This window comes from Uranotaenia lowii, chromosome 1, assembly GCF_029784155.1.
Source record: "Uranotaenia lowii strain MFRU-FL chromosome 1, ASM2978415v1, whole genome shotgun sequence".
In the NCBI taxonomy this organism is placed as follows: domain Eukaryota; kingdom Metazoa; phylum Arthropoda; class Insecta; order Diptera; family Culicidae; genus Uranotaenia; species Uranotaenia lowii.
In genome coordinates this window covers 135,312,133-135,325,959 of record NC_073691.1, presented here as the reverse complement: position 1 = coordinate 135,325,959, position 13,827 = coordinate 135,312,133, and the positions used below count along the sequence as shown (strand labels likewise).

Below are 13,827 nucleotides of genomic sequence, written 5' to 3'. Positions count from 1 at the left end.
ACCGCGACCACTGCAGCCAAAGCCTTTGCTTTGATCGGCTTCCTGCGTCGGAATACACTCAGCTTTGAGGACCCGTATACTCTGAAAACAGTTTTCTGCTCATTGGTACGCAGTGTTCAGGAATATGCGGTACCGGTCTGGGCACCCTACCACTCTGTCCACAGCGAAAGACTCGAAACGATTCAGAAAAAAATTTCTCCGCTACGCCCTGCGACGATTGCCATGGCAAGATCCCGTACGGTTACCACCCTATTCTGAGAGGTGTGCCTTGCTATCAATGACGTCTTTGAGCCAAAGAAAAACTTTTCTACAGCGCACCTTCGTCTACGACATCTTGACAAATGCCGTTGACTGCCCGCAATTGCTTCAGAGATTGAACATATACGTTCCAGCACGCTGACTGCGTAATCAAACCATGTTTTGGCTGCCAAAAAGCAGGACTGTCTTAGTACAGAATCACCCCCTCTTTCGATGTTGTGAAGTTTTCAATGCTGTTTCTCACTTGTTTGACTATCATGTTACAAAATCTAAGTTTAAATGTGCAATCCGTGACGTCACCTAACTTTATTGCTATGTTATTTAATTATAAACTAATCTTAAACAATCAGTCTGTATGACAGAAATAAATAAATAGTTATCCAAACATACGGGAAAATGGTGCCTAGCCTTTTTTATCCAGTATTTTATCATTTACCTGAGGAACCTGAAAAACCTATATAAGGAAGAAATAAATTCAATCTACATATTTAAGATGGCATAAAGCCTATTCACTAGGGATTATTAGCATTTAAGCTCTTTTCTATAGTCGGTAAGGAATGATAGCATGTCTTTTAAGTTTAATTTCTTAAACTCAGATTCGCTTAAAGCGTAAGATCCCAGAGTACGAAAACGTAGTCTGGCAAATGAGGGACAGTTACAAATAAGATGGAAGGGATCTTCCACATCTGATTCACAACTACCACATACTGGAGATCCAGCACGCTGAATGTTGTGCATATGATAGTTGAGTTTAGGGGAAAAGTTCATATAAAGCCCCATGTGGCTAATACGCGCCACTCTTGTTTTGAAGAATCTGAAACATTTTAAGCCAGCAAAATATTACCAATTTGTTTTAAATGCTGTGATAGGTCATGGCAAGTATGAATTTTTCCTTAAAATGCCCCTGTGTCGTAATAATTTCACAATTTAGGTTTTTCTTCATTTCGATCTAAATTTTAAAACACTTTTAATAAGGTGTCACTAAGCAGAGAAAAACGAATAAGACAATATTTTCTGACCCATCGATAGAGGAGAATCTAAATTATGATTTCATGCTAAAAAATCATACTGAACTTGCTAAGGTATGCTTTTCATGGGTATGTTCTATCACGGCCCATGCGCTCTTTATAACGCTCCAATCGTAGTAGGCTGAAAATAGCATTAATTTTTCAAAAAGGCCAATTTTCATTGAAAATGAACAAAAAGTCTAAAACCATATTTTGAGCGTTAATTCAGCCCAAAAAATCTATTTTTCATTTTTTGTTAAATTTCTATTAGTCCATTTTGATTTTTTTTTCAGTCAAAGTGTCTGTAAGTATTGGTGTGTTTTCGGTCTTCGGCTGCTCTCGGGTGTGTTCGGCTGCTAGGCGCGTATTGAATACACAGCGGCGCGTATTCGCAACACAGTTTTGTTCTGTGGCTTTGAATATGGTTTTTAAAAAACATGTTTTTGAAGAAACTATTGCAATTTGAGTAATGAAAAATCATAGGAATTTGTAGAAAACACTTTTCTTCAACGATTGTACCCATTTTTAACACAATTTGTGCGTGGAATACATAGAAAATCAGCGATTCGCTTAGGTGGCGCATAATAAGGCATGTTCCCCTACAATGACCGGAGTGTGCTCTGATCAGAATGCTGCAATGAGCTTTACTTACAGTGAACAAGTAGGGGAACATGCCCTATTATGCGCCACCTAAGCGAATCGCTGATTTTCTATGTATTCCACGTACAAATTGTGTTAAAAATGAGTGCAATTGTTGAAGAAAATTGTTTTCTACAAATGCCTATGATTTTTTATTACTCAAATTGCTATAGTTGCTTCAAAAACTTGATTTTTAAAAACCTGATTCAAAGCCACAGAACAAAACTGTGTTGCAAATACGCGCCGCCGTGTATTAAATACGCGCCTAGCAGCCGAACACACCCGAAAGCAGCCGAAGACCGAAAACACACCAATACTTACAGACACTTTGAATTAAAATAAAATCAAAATGGACTAATCAAAAATTTAAAAAAAATAAAAGTAAATTTTTTGGGCTGAATTAAGGCTCAAAATAAGGTTTTAGACTTTTTGTTCATTTTCAATGAAAATTGGCCTTTTTGAAAAATTAATGCCATTTTCAGCCTACTACGATTGGCGCGTTATAACGAGCGCATGGGCCGTGATAGAACATACCCATAAAAAACATCCATAGTGAGTTCGGTATAATTTTTGAGCATCAAATCATAGTTTAGATTCTCCTCTATCGATGTGTCAGAAAATATTGTCTTATTCGTTTTTCTCTGCTTGGTGACACCTTATTGGAAGTGTTTTAAAATTTAGATCGAAATGAAGAAAAACCTAAATTGTGAAATTATCACGACACAGGAGCATTTTAAGGAAAAATTCATACTTGCCATGACCAATCACAGCATTTATAACAAATTGGTAATGTTTTGCAGGCTTAAAATGTTTCAGATTCTTCAAAACAAGGGTGGCGCGTATTAGCCACATGGGGCGTTATATGAACTTTTCCCCTAACTCGATATGATTGGATATGGTTTTTCTAAAAATAATTTTATTTGGTGACAAGTGTCCAACTCTTCCCAGTATCGTTTATGCTGGTTAAAGGACCAAGTTTGAATTTGATTTCTGAATCAACATGGGACAGCTTGCTCTAGTCTGCGAAATTCCTTTTCCGATCCAGCTCTGGCGAGTTCGTCGGCGCACTCGTTTCCAAAAATTCCCTTATGTCCGAGTACCCATAGAAGGTTTAATCCATTGCCTTCAGCAAGTTCTTCGATTGCTTTCTGGCATGCGATTACCAGTTTTGAACTCGAACTGGAAGCACTAAGTGATTTGATAGCTGCTTGGCTATCTGAACAGAAACAAATTGTTCTGAACTTAATTTTCATTTGAAGTTCAATTTGCACTCCATACATAAAAGCACATAGCTTAGCCTGAAAGACTGTACAATATTTTCCTAGAGGTTGAGCATGTTCTATGTTCAACTCGTGACAGTAAATTCCTGCACCTCCCGGCCGTTTGATAATGAACCGTCAGTATAGAGTACAATATGAGAGGACGAAACCTGATAACCATTCTTGAGGAGAAGAAAATTTGACTTTAATCCCTTGACAGGTAAAACTACTCGAGAGTGTTAAATCGTTTGGCGCTAAATAAAACTCGTTTAATCTAACTAATTTAGGCCTCACATTTGCATGACTCGATGATCTTTCGATATTTCCTGACAGCCAGAGACCAACTGCCTGTAGACGAAAAGCACATGAGAAGGCTTCCTGTTCTAGGGACAAGTGTAGAGCTAGCCGAACTTTGCAAGTAAACTATCAGAATTCATGCTCTGAAAGGACACCCATTAGAACTGGTGTCCCTCAGGACAGTATACTTGGGCCAATTTTAAACAATATTTTTACTTCTGATCTTCTTGATGTACCAGAAGAAAAAGGTAGAAGATTATTTGCTGATGATATTTAGCTTTCAACCAAAGGTCGAAATTTGCGGGTGGTACGCAGTAGATTGCAACAAAACTTAAATTCCTTTTTGAATTGCTTGAAAATCTGGACAATTTCTCCTAACGCTTTCAAAACTCATATTACTTATTCAACAAAACTCTTCGCATTTCACCCACCTTCTTGACTGTGTACCGCCTCGTTCACATTGGGGTTGCTCCAGGTATCTTCATTTGCTTGATCCTGCGCTAATGTTATCGTGCTGGAACTTTCATTTCTGGGAACGATTATTCCACTTTGGATGGCAAGCTGGCGGATAGATCGCAGATTGGTCCTCACATCGCTCTGCCTATTTGACACTCTTCCGATTACGTTGGCCAATGACACTTTACTATCACAATTTGTTACACTAAATAGGGAAACTAATATAAGCACCGAACTCGCCACTCGATCCTTTGATCGAGCCATGGTTCAAAAATTGAAATCCTTTCAACGGGGAACTTCACTACTAAATGACTCCAACCCACGACTAATAGGTTCCTTTTCTAGTTCATGCCAGCCCACTTCACGGAAAGGTCCTGGACAAGGCCTAGCAATCGCACGAGCCAGATACCACCTCCTAAGGACCTCTTAACCTTGCGGATGAAGACTGTTTGGTGGAAAATTGCGAACCACCATCAACATCAAATTTGCAACGGATAGATTTTCCGAACTGATCTGGTTTGAATTCGCACGCGTACTAAATTGGGAAAATCATAACAATCAAAAGAGCCCATAATTTTCCCCCTTTGGATGGACCGCGCGAGAAATCGATGCATTTTCCCTTCCGAGGTCCGAAAGCCTTGCGATGCGCCATGCGCGATAAAGGCATAAAGATGCGCTGATAGTGCGATTATGTAACTTCTAATTCTCCGCACTTAGTCAAAGCCCTGGAGTGGATAAACGAGTCAGAGACTAAGCACATAGCATTCATCTGTTCCGTCCGTTCGTTAATGGGCTCTTTTTTTCTTCAAACTACAATAAGGCTAGATTGCGTGGTAATGAACGATCACTGCAATTTGCTAATGGGTGTGGTGAAAATAACCTGTTTTATTATATTTCATGTTTTGTTTTGAATCAACGCCTCTAACAAACGCACATCCAATTGCAAAGGGAAAACAATTCTCGGCATAAAACGATGCACAATGCCTGTACGTACAATTGGTAGTTTGAGTTTATCGTCTCTTTTCTATTACTTGTATAGAAATATTCAAAAAAAATCAGAATTTTGTGGGATAATTTTGATATACCTATTCGTTTAGAGGTAGCCTCTGGGATATGTGACACATTCCATTCTTATCCAAGTATTTAACTTTTTGAATAAACCTTGGGCAATCAATTCTAAGGCAATCATCTTCAACGAAGATAATTTCCATTGAGCCGACTTAGTCGATTCTTGGCTTGACCTTTTTTTCTCAACTAATTACCAAACAGTTTATTTTATTTTGAAACGATGTAGGTTGAAAAAGCGGAGGGTGTTTATCTCAAAAGGCAAACGCGTTTGACCGTATTTAGGTCAAAAACTGAAAAAAACATTTGTTAACTTTACGGAATATAAAAAATGGCTCTCCGGAGTTTAAAAAGAATACCGCTGATCAATATAGTCTTAGTAACTAGACCATTTATAAAGCAGTTCCGAGTCGGGCTAGAAATAGCATGGGCGACTTAAAAGAAGAAAAAGAGGTTGGAAAAAATTGTTTGTCTTCTTCGAAAAAAAAGCTGGAACGAGCCCAGATCTACAATTGCCTCATTAATTATGATATGTTTCGAAGTCGATGAAGCTCTGTACAAAGCTTTTCAATAAGGATCGATTTGTTTTGAACTTGAGTTAAGTTAAAGCTTATAAATATTATGACAAACTATTTCACCCGAATAAGTTAAGACCTTATTCACCAATTTGATTTTTCCAAACTTTTTGTTATGTTCAAATTCAAAAGAATATAAATAACTTAGAAGTGACTAGTGGCCTCTACCTTTTCGTTACGTAGTTCAAAATTTTGAATATACACTCAAAATAATCTGCACGTAGTGGCTGTGTGGAGAACTAAATAATTAAAATCCAATTTATTTTCACGTAGATGCTTTGAATATCCACATATCCATATTGGTGCTTCATGAAAGCAACCTACAATTGAGGTGAATTTATAAAAGCTACGGTATTTGTTTTTGATATCGAAATGGAATTTTTGCCGATTGTGTTATTCATTTGTTGTTATTGGTTTTAGGGTTCAGTTTAGCTTAAAATAAGATCAAGTTAGCTTAATTTAGTCCTTTTTTTGTTAGTTGATCACCCAGGCGGTAAATCCTTTTTACAGATTGCATTCCAAGGCACAGCGAGCCACCGCGTCCCCCCTGTATGCTACTCTGAGTCCATGGGTGCAATTGGTCCATGGGTTCAATTGATACTATGTACCCCTACGCCATTAAGTCCATCTGGGGCCTCCTATTGCTCCTATTATGATTTTGGAATTCACTCTTTTGTTGTCAAAATGCCGTCCAAGGAAGTAGTACAGCGTATCAAAATTTTGCTCGCGCATCGAGAAAATCCGAGCTACTCACACGCAAAGCTGACAAAATCGCTGAAAGTTGCCAAATCAACCGTAACAAATGTAATTAAAGTGTTTGGGGAACGTTTGTCGACAGCCAGGAAGTCTGGATCGGGGAGAAATCGAAAACCGGAAGCAGCTGAGACAACAAACAGTTACGAACGATTAGTTATTAGTTATAAAAAATACAAGAAAACAACCTACCACATTATAACAACTAAAAAGATTGTAATCTTACGTTGCAAGAATGAAATAAAGAAATAATAATAATAAAAAAAACAGAGTTGGCGGTAGTTTCATGCGAAACTCTAACATTTCTCTCCGAGATGCCGCAAATAAGCTGGGTGTATCGTCAACAACCGTGTATCGAGCCAAAAAACGAGCCGGACTATCGGCTTACAAGAAGGTAGTGACTCCAAATCGCGATGATAAACAAAATATGACGGTCAGAGCGCGATCCCGACGAAGTTTGACTGCGTGGTAATGGACGACGAAACCTACGTCAAAGCCGACTACAAGCAGCTACCGGCACAGGAGTTTTATACGGCAAAAGGAAGGGGAAAGGTAGCAGATATTTATAAGCATATGCAACTGTCAAAGTTCGCGAAGAAATATCTGGTTTGGCAAGCCATCTGTACCAGTGGCTTGAAAAGCAGCATTTTCATAGCATCCGGGACTGTCAACCAAGAAATTTACGTGAAAGAGTGTTTGAATAAACGTCTGCTGCCTTTCCTGAAGAAACACGGTTGTTCCGTACTGTTTTGGCCGGATTTGGCATCTTGCCATTACGGTAAAAAGGCCATGGAGTGGTACTGGGCTATTGTCAAGCGGAACCTAAAGAAAACTGCTAAGGACGAGCAGCAGTTCAAGGCAAACTGGCTTTCTGCGGCGAAGAAGGTGGACAAGGTGGCTGTACAAAATCTGATGGCAGGGGTAAAACGTAAGGCCCAGCAATTCGGATTTGGAAAAGCGGAAGCCTAACTGAATATTTTTCCTGAATTTTATACTAATAAAACTTGAAAAAGAAATTTAATTTGGTTTTTCAAATAAACTATTTCACCGATTTACACGCGTTTTCCCTTGACCAAATTTTGACCGTATCACCCTTTACCCGAGATGAAAGACCAAGTTCGCACTTAAGCGCTCATCGGCTTACTCAATTTCAAGTCATAACTCCAGCATATATACCCTGCCTCTTGTTACGATTGAAGACTAAGGACTTCTCAGTCTTTGACTTCTCGTCTTAGACGACTGGACGGCGTTACGAAATTAATCGAATGATTCCCAGTGAAAACGTCATCCTACACCGACTCGAGTGACTAACCCGCCGACGAATTGCAGTCACTCTAGCCGAGAGTATTTCGCGGCGTAAATATTCTTTCCCCTACGAGTTCGACTGCGAAGAAGGTAAGTCTTATCCCCGCAGCTTCCGTCGTAGGGAGCGCGTTCGACTCGGATACTCCACGATGGAAACGTTGGAGGTATCCTACACACAGACGCGCGACGTACCAGGCAGCTCGGCATATACAGAAGGTAGAGTCGTATCTTTGTATGTTTTACTGCCAGGATCGGACGCAAACTACTCAGATGCTCCCCGACGGAGGAGTCACCCTACACCGATCGCGGACTGATGCTTCGAACCTCGTACAGTTGAACACTACGTGCTCTGGTGTCTCTACTGTGTCACCGCAGGTTGGGCAGGATGGCGAGGCCACGTGTTCAAAACGATGGCGGTACTGCATGAAGCATCCGTGACCAGTCAAGAGCTGTACCATGCAGAAATCCATCTCTCCATGTCTCCGGTCCTTCCAGGATCCGACATTAGGGATCAAGCAATGGGTCCACCGGCCACGTTCCGAACTGTCCCACTGTTGCTGACAGTTGGATATCGAGGCCTCTCTGGCATGTTTCCGCACGTCGGGCATGTGCCTGTACTCCATAGCAGAAGATGACTTCCTCAGATGCAAGACCGAGATGACCCCCGCCACAACATCAGCAGCTACCGAAGACACTGTTCGGTATGCGATGATTACTCGCAGGTTCATCAGCCTCTGCACACTGCACAGTTTTTGCAGGTTTCACTGCCTGCTCAAGGCTGCCTTCGTGGCTAAAGCTCCGTACCGCAGAATGGATGAGGTCACACTTGCTAGGACCCCCCTTTTGCTGTAGCCGGTCGCCGAGTTATTCGACATGGCCCGTGAGAGGGCTGCTGTCGCCATTGCCGCTTTTTTACAGGCGTAGTCGACGTGGGCCGTAATGTTCAGTCGTACTTGATTGCACGCTTGGATTCGATTGCGCACGGTCCAGATGAAATCGCCCCTGATTGTGCTGAAATCAGGTTGGTGATCAGCACCATCTCGGTCTTGTGGTAAGTCACGCGCAAGCTCTTGGAGCGCATCCAATTTTCTACCTTCTCAATAGCTACTGTGGCGTAGCTGGACCACTCCGGTTGATGGGGCCGATGCCAGGAGAACCACGTCGTCGGCGAATCCCACAATTCGCTCTCCCGTAGGGAGACGCAGTCTCTGTAGATCGTCGTAGACAATGTGACCCTTAGCTTTGTTCAACTGAAGGGACTAAGTCGCGCAGTTCCTCCAGCGAAATCTGCTCCTCTTCACTCGTATCTCAGTCATATGGGACTCTCGGCGATGTAATTTCCCCGTGCTGTGGGAACAGCTCGTTGACGATCTCTCTCTGTTTGTTCGGACACGATTCCAGTGGCGCACCTCCGCTCTGCGTCTTGGCCTTGACAATCCTGTAAGCGTCGACCCAGGGGTTGTCATTGGCGTCCTCGCAGAGTTGCCTGATTCGTGCCTATTGGCTCGCCCTGATAGCCCTGCAGAGGGCAGACCTCGCAATTGCGTAGGGAACTCATTGCTCCGTTCTCGCTGAGGGGGACCTCGCTCTCTGCATATGTCGCCTAGCCCGTAGGCAGCTAGTATGCAGGTCCGCAATTTCCGTCGTCCACCAGTAAACGGGTTGCCGAGTGTCCTTCCGCTTAGACCTCCTTGTCATCGCAGCGTCACATGCGCATGCGAGTATCTTCATCAGGTTTTGGACAGGTTTTCCAAGTTCCACTCCCATATTAACACTTCGACAAAGACGTTCTGTTCGAATTGTGTTGTCTTTCATAGGCGTGCTCCTGTTGTCGTACCTCTTCTACCTTCTACCTACCTACCTGCTGAAGGTGGCGTCAATAATGGACTCGCTCCCATTCCTGTGGTAGGTCCTTGTATCGCCTACATTCCCCAGGTCTACGTTCAGCCTTGCAGGGCTTCCAGTAGAAGCTATCCCCTGGGGTTTATAAGGTGTTGGGCTGAAGGGGTACGCGTTGGGCTCCTGCCCGTGAGACCTTCGACGATTTTGTCCATTGTGACACCGAATCTCTCTAGAGACTACCAAGGGGGAGGGAGTTGGGGCGTAGCAGCTACAGACGAAGATCCCGTTGACTTTGGCTATCACGAAACCTTCCTCTCCAGCAGACACCACCTCTAGTATGGGGTATCTTCCTGTAACCCATATTGCGGCTAGTTTGACTTTATAGATTACCCAATTACTGCCATCCAAGGTCCTGCGATACGGATCTGATACCAACGCCACATCCAGCTTATCTTCAAATGCCATCTGCCACCCAGTTGGCGCTTCAGGAACATGGCATTTCCCTTCATCATCTTTTACACCCGGATCCTGCCGGACCTTAGTATCCTGGGCACGTCTTGTCAGGGCTCCTGGTCTCATTTTTTCTGGAGACCCGTTTTTCCGCTTTCCGTTTCCAGCAAACTTATCTTCGCCGTCCGTCTGTACGCAGACGCTGACCTTCTTCGACCGAACTGTATCTGCCCGCAGAGGGCAGCGGATAAGGTGGAAGTATCAGATACAGTTCACGCGCTTGCTGTGGCCTAGCTAGAAGGCCACTCTTTGGCTCAGATAGTTCGCATTAAATCATTGACTATTCAATGAAATCATTCGCACAATTCTGAAGACAATTCTATCTGAATGTTCAAGAGGAGGAAATTTTCTTACTCAGAAGCTTTAGACATTTTGAAATGAAGAGTTTATCAACGTAAATTTATTTTATGAAATTATTTTATCGGCTATATCGGTGAAATTTCATATTCTTTGAGAAAGAATATTTTGAGAATTGAAAGATTATAGACGGATAGAAGATTAGAATAAGATGAAAGATGTTGAAAATGAGCGGAAGGGTAATTTTAATTTGAAAAACTTTTCATGACATTTCACCATTTTGTTCCTCACGGGCCTATTACCTTGCAGTGGTAGATACGGATAGAATAGTAGCTACCACCACACAATAGTAGGCCTAGCGTGGTTCGTCCCACAAGCGGAAGACTTGCAGTACGAACGACGCACACAGGGGTAAATGAACCTAATAAGCGATCAAAATTATTTGCGGACAAACGGTAAACGATAGACATTTGATGTCTTCGCAACATTTTTATATTTTTTGATGATCTATCAAATTCTTGAAAGAAAAAAGTGATTTTTTCATCTGGAAGGGAGATAAAAAAATTATTTCTTGAAATAATTAGTTTAGTGTCTTGATGTCTTCACAAAAGTTGTAGATCTTATTATTTTAAGCAACTTTGTTGAAGACATCATAAAGATCGCATGAAATTCAAAAAAGTTTCGAGCATTTAAAAAATAACGAGAATTTTAACAAGTAATTTTGAGTTTTTATTTAATATCTTTTTAAGTACACGATTTACAAACTTGGTATATTTGAGAAAGTTGTTTAAATTGTTAAAACACACAATTTTGTAGAACATTTCAAATACATATTTCAACTAAGAAAGGAGATATACTGCAAAATATCCAAAATAATGCCTTTTTTCAGTAAGTTATAACCTTAAGAATTCGGACGAGTTCGGATAATTTTTTGAAAGGATTTTGTTGGTCAAGTTATTGGCTTTCCATTGATATATAAATTAAACATTAGTTTTGAATAGATTTTGTTCAAACAAGTAATCAAAAATGAGCTTTTTCCTCTAAAAACAGGAAAAATTGAGGTTTTTTTTCTTCGAATTTCACGCTCAAAATTTTAGATCGTTTGACTGATTTTTGCTGGAGATATACAATTTTGTATAAGAATTTATCTTTTCAAAAAGTTAATTGATTTTAATATCTTTTGTAATATTTCATCAATCTTCAGGAGGAAACAATCACATCACATTGAAATGTTTACCAAGAGTTTTCCGACTGAAAATTGTTTTGATCAAATTAAGTTTCACAAAGTTATGACAGTTTATTTTTCTGGATAATAAGAACAAAATAAAGCTTCCCTTAGATGTCTCCAGTCTAACTCGACGGTAGATTCGAATTTCTGAGGAAATTGAACATATGGTCCAACCTTCCAACCTTCGATTTCGATTTTTTTTTGGAATAAAGGGTCTATTATAATTGGTCTTTCATCATTCAATTAATTTAACTGCCTTTTATGCCTCGGGTTTTCTAGTCTACAAATATCTTCGTATTCGATTAAGGTCCGAAATTATTATATATCATATGGTTAACGATGTGGAAAATGCTGATAAAAAACTGCGATCTTAACCAACTGAGAAAATTTTAAACCCACAGCACATTTATTCGGACAAAACCAACTCCATAAAATCGCACACACCCACCAAAAATTGATAAGTATAAGGCTCATAATTTCTCGCCTTACGTACCAATACCAAGTTCCCACTCAGGAACAAAATTCCTCCTCGAAATAGATCAGTAAAAATTATGTGACTGCGGAAAGGCAGTCTGTTACGCTTGGAATAATTCATGGTAAACAAGCTGATATCACAGTCGCTCGATGGCCCAACGGAATGGGTGAATCTATTTACGGTAAAGTTGTTGTTTGATGGTTATTCCGGTAATAAATCCTAAACGCTTCGATCAGGCGCCAGGTATTGCTTTGCGATGAACACAAGCTCATAAAGCTATTAATGAAGTAAATTCTTCAATTTTATCCTTTTCGTTGTACCGTTTTAATAGATCAATAATAGTTTAATTTGAATTTGAACCTGCTGTTTATTATAGTCTATCCAATTTTCTCAAAGCAAGTACAGTTTTCATTTCAATTTGGTTTTTCCAGCGTGATTAAAAGGCTGCTACATAAAACAATCTATTAAAATCTTCTTGTAACATTTCATGTGTCTGATATATTATAGATGGTTTTTTATGCCTAACTGTTCAATGCTCACAGTACATAATGGATCCTTTGCTCTCCGTCAGGAAAGCATGAAAATAAAAACACTTATAGCACAATAAGTGGGAAACTGTGGGACCTAAATTTTTCCTTGATCTGTGAAGAGGATCCAAATTAGTTTTAAAGTCAACTTCAAAGGGAACCTTAACGTTGTTTAAGTTTGCATGACATTTTGGCCTTTTTTCAAACAGAACTGAACAATTTATTTTTTTACAACTCCACCCTGAAATATTTGTTTTCATAGAGAGCATTCTTCCATTTAAAACATCATCCGACATAATCAACTCAATTCTTCATTCTTTCTATTTCCCAGATCGGTAGCGATTGTTCCATGGGATCGATTACTGTCGAAAATCGAGTTTGTCGATTCGGTTCGGCTTTTGTTTGAAATCGGTCAGTTTTTCTTGACAGGACTTGCCTCGTCCGAAAAAGTGATTCATTTTTCGTGCGATTTCGGACCAAAACAGTACCCGATTTCGAACCGATGCGCCAGAGCACCTTCCTTCTGATGAAAGGATGAAAGTTTTTTTTATGCCCTGTCCGTTCATCTGAAATTATCGTATCCGATTTGATTTTTCATGAATATCCTTTTTTTCATTTTTAGTAATCTATTTTTTTCCCGAATGTTTTTTTTCTTTGTTCGTTTCTGAATTTTCCAAAACTTTTCTCCTCATTCTGAATTTCGTTCATGTTAAAAATGTTTTTTTTCCAGAATATTATTTTCTTTTTTTCTTCAAAGTTTTTCTTAATATTTCGTAGTTTCGTTTATGCAAAAAATGTTTTTTTTTTCCAAGAGCTCTGCCCTTGCGTCTGTGCTCTGCCCTGGCATTTGAGCTCTGCCCTTGCGTCAGAGCTCCTTCATTCCAGTCTGTCACCTATCCTCATCAATCCTTCCATCAGAGATCCATCTGTATAAAAGCACCTTCGTTCGATGATTAGACTGCTCTTGCGTCAGAGCTCCTTCATTCCAGTCGGCCATCTCCAGGGTAGCCAATATTTTTTCTCAAAAATCAGGGAGCTGGTGAATTAAAAATCAGGCTACGATAAAGTTACGGAAATTTCGCTAAAAGTGATAACCTTTTTTTTTGGTCACCGCTTTCTCTCGAATATGTGTTGTGAGCCTACTTGGAATAATAATTCAACTGAACCAAAGCAATCGAAAGATTCCCTTTAATTCCCTTTTTTAAAAAAGAATTCAAGCGAATCTATCGATTGCTTTGATTCAGCCACATTTCCACTTTTTCACTTCAGCAATGGTATCTTATGCCGTTTTCGTTTATCTCCACTAGCGCGGGGCAAAACTTTCTCTGAATAAA

General features: G+C 40.2%; 1 protein-coding gene across 1 annotated transcript in view; it reads right to left on the bottom strand.

The window, feature by feature from the left end:
* The window catches only part of LOC129740156 (uncharacterized), a 48,240-nt gene extending 43,776 nt beyond the window's left edge, over positions 1 to 4,464 (bottom strand). Inside the window, exon 1 of the mRNA XM_055731768.1 lies at positions 3,892 to 4,464. Coding sequence (XP_055587743.1) covers positions 3,892 to 4,180 — 289 coding nt within the window. The 5' untranslated portion in view covers positions 4,181 to 4,464. The remainder of the gene's footprint in view (positions 1 to 3,891) is intronic.
* Between the last annotated feature and the right edge of the window lie 9,363 nt (positions 4,465 to 13,827).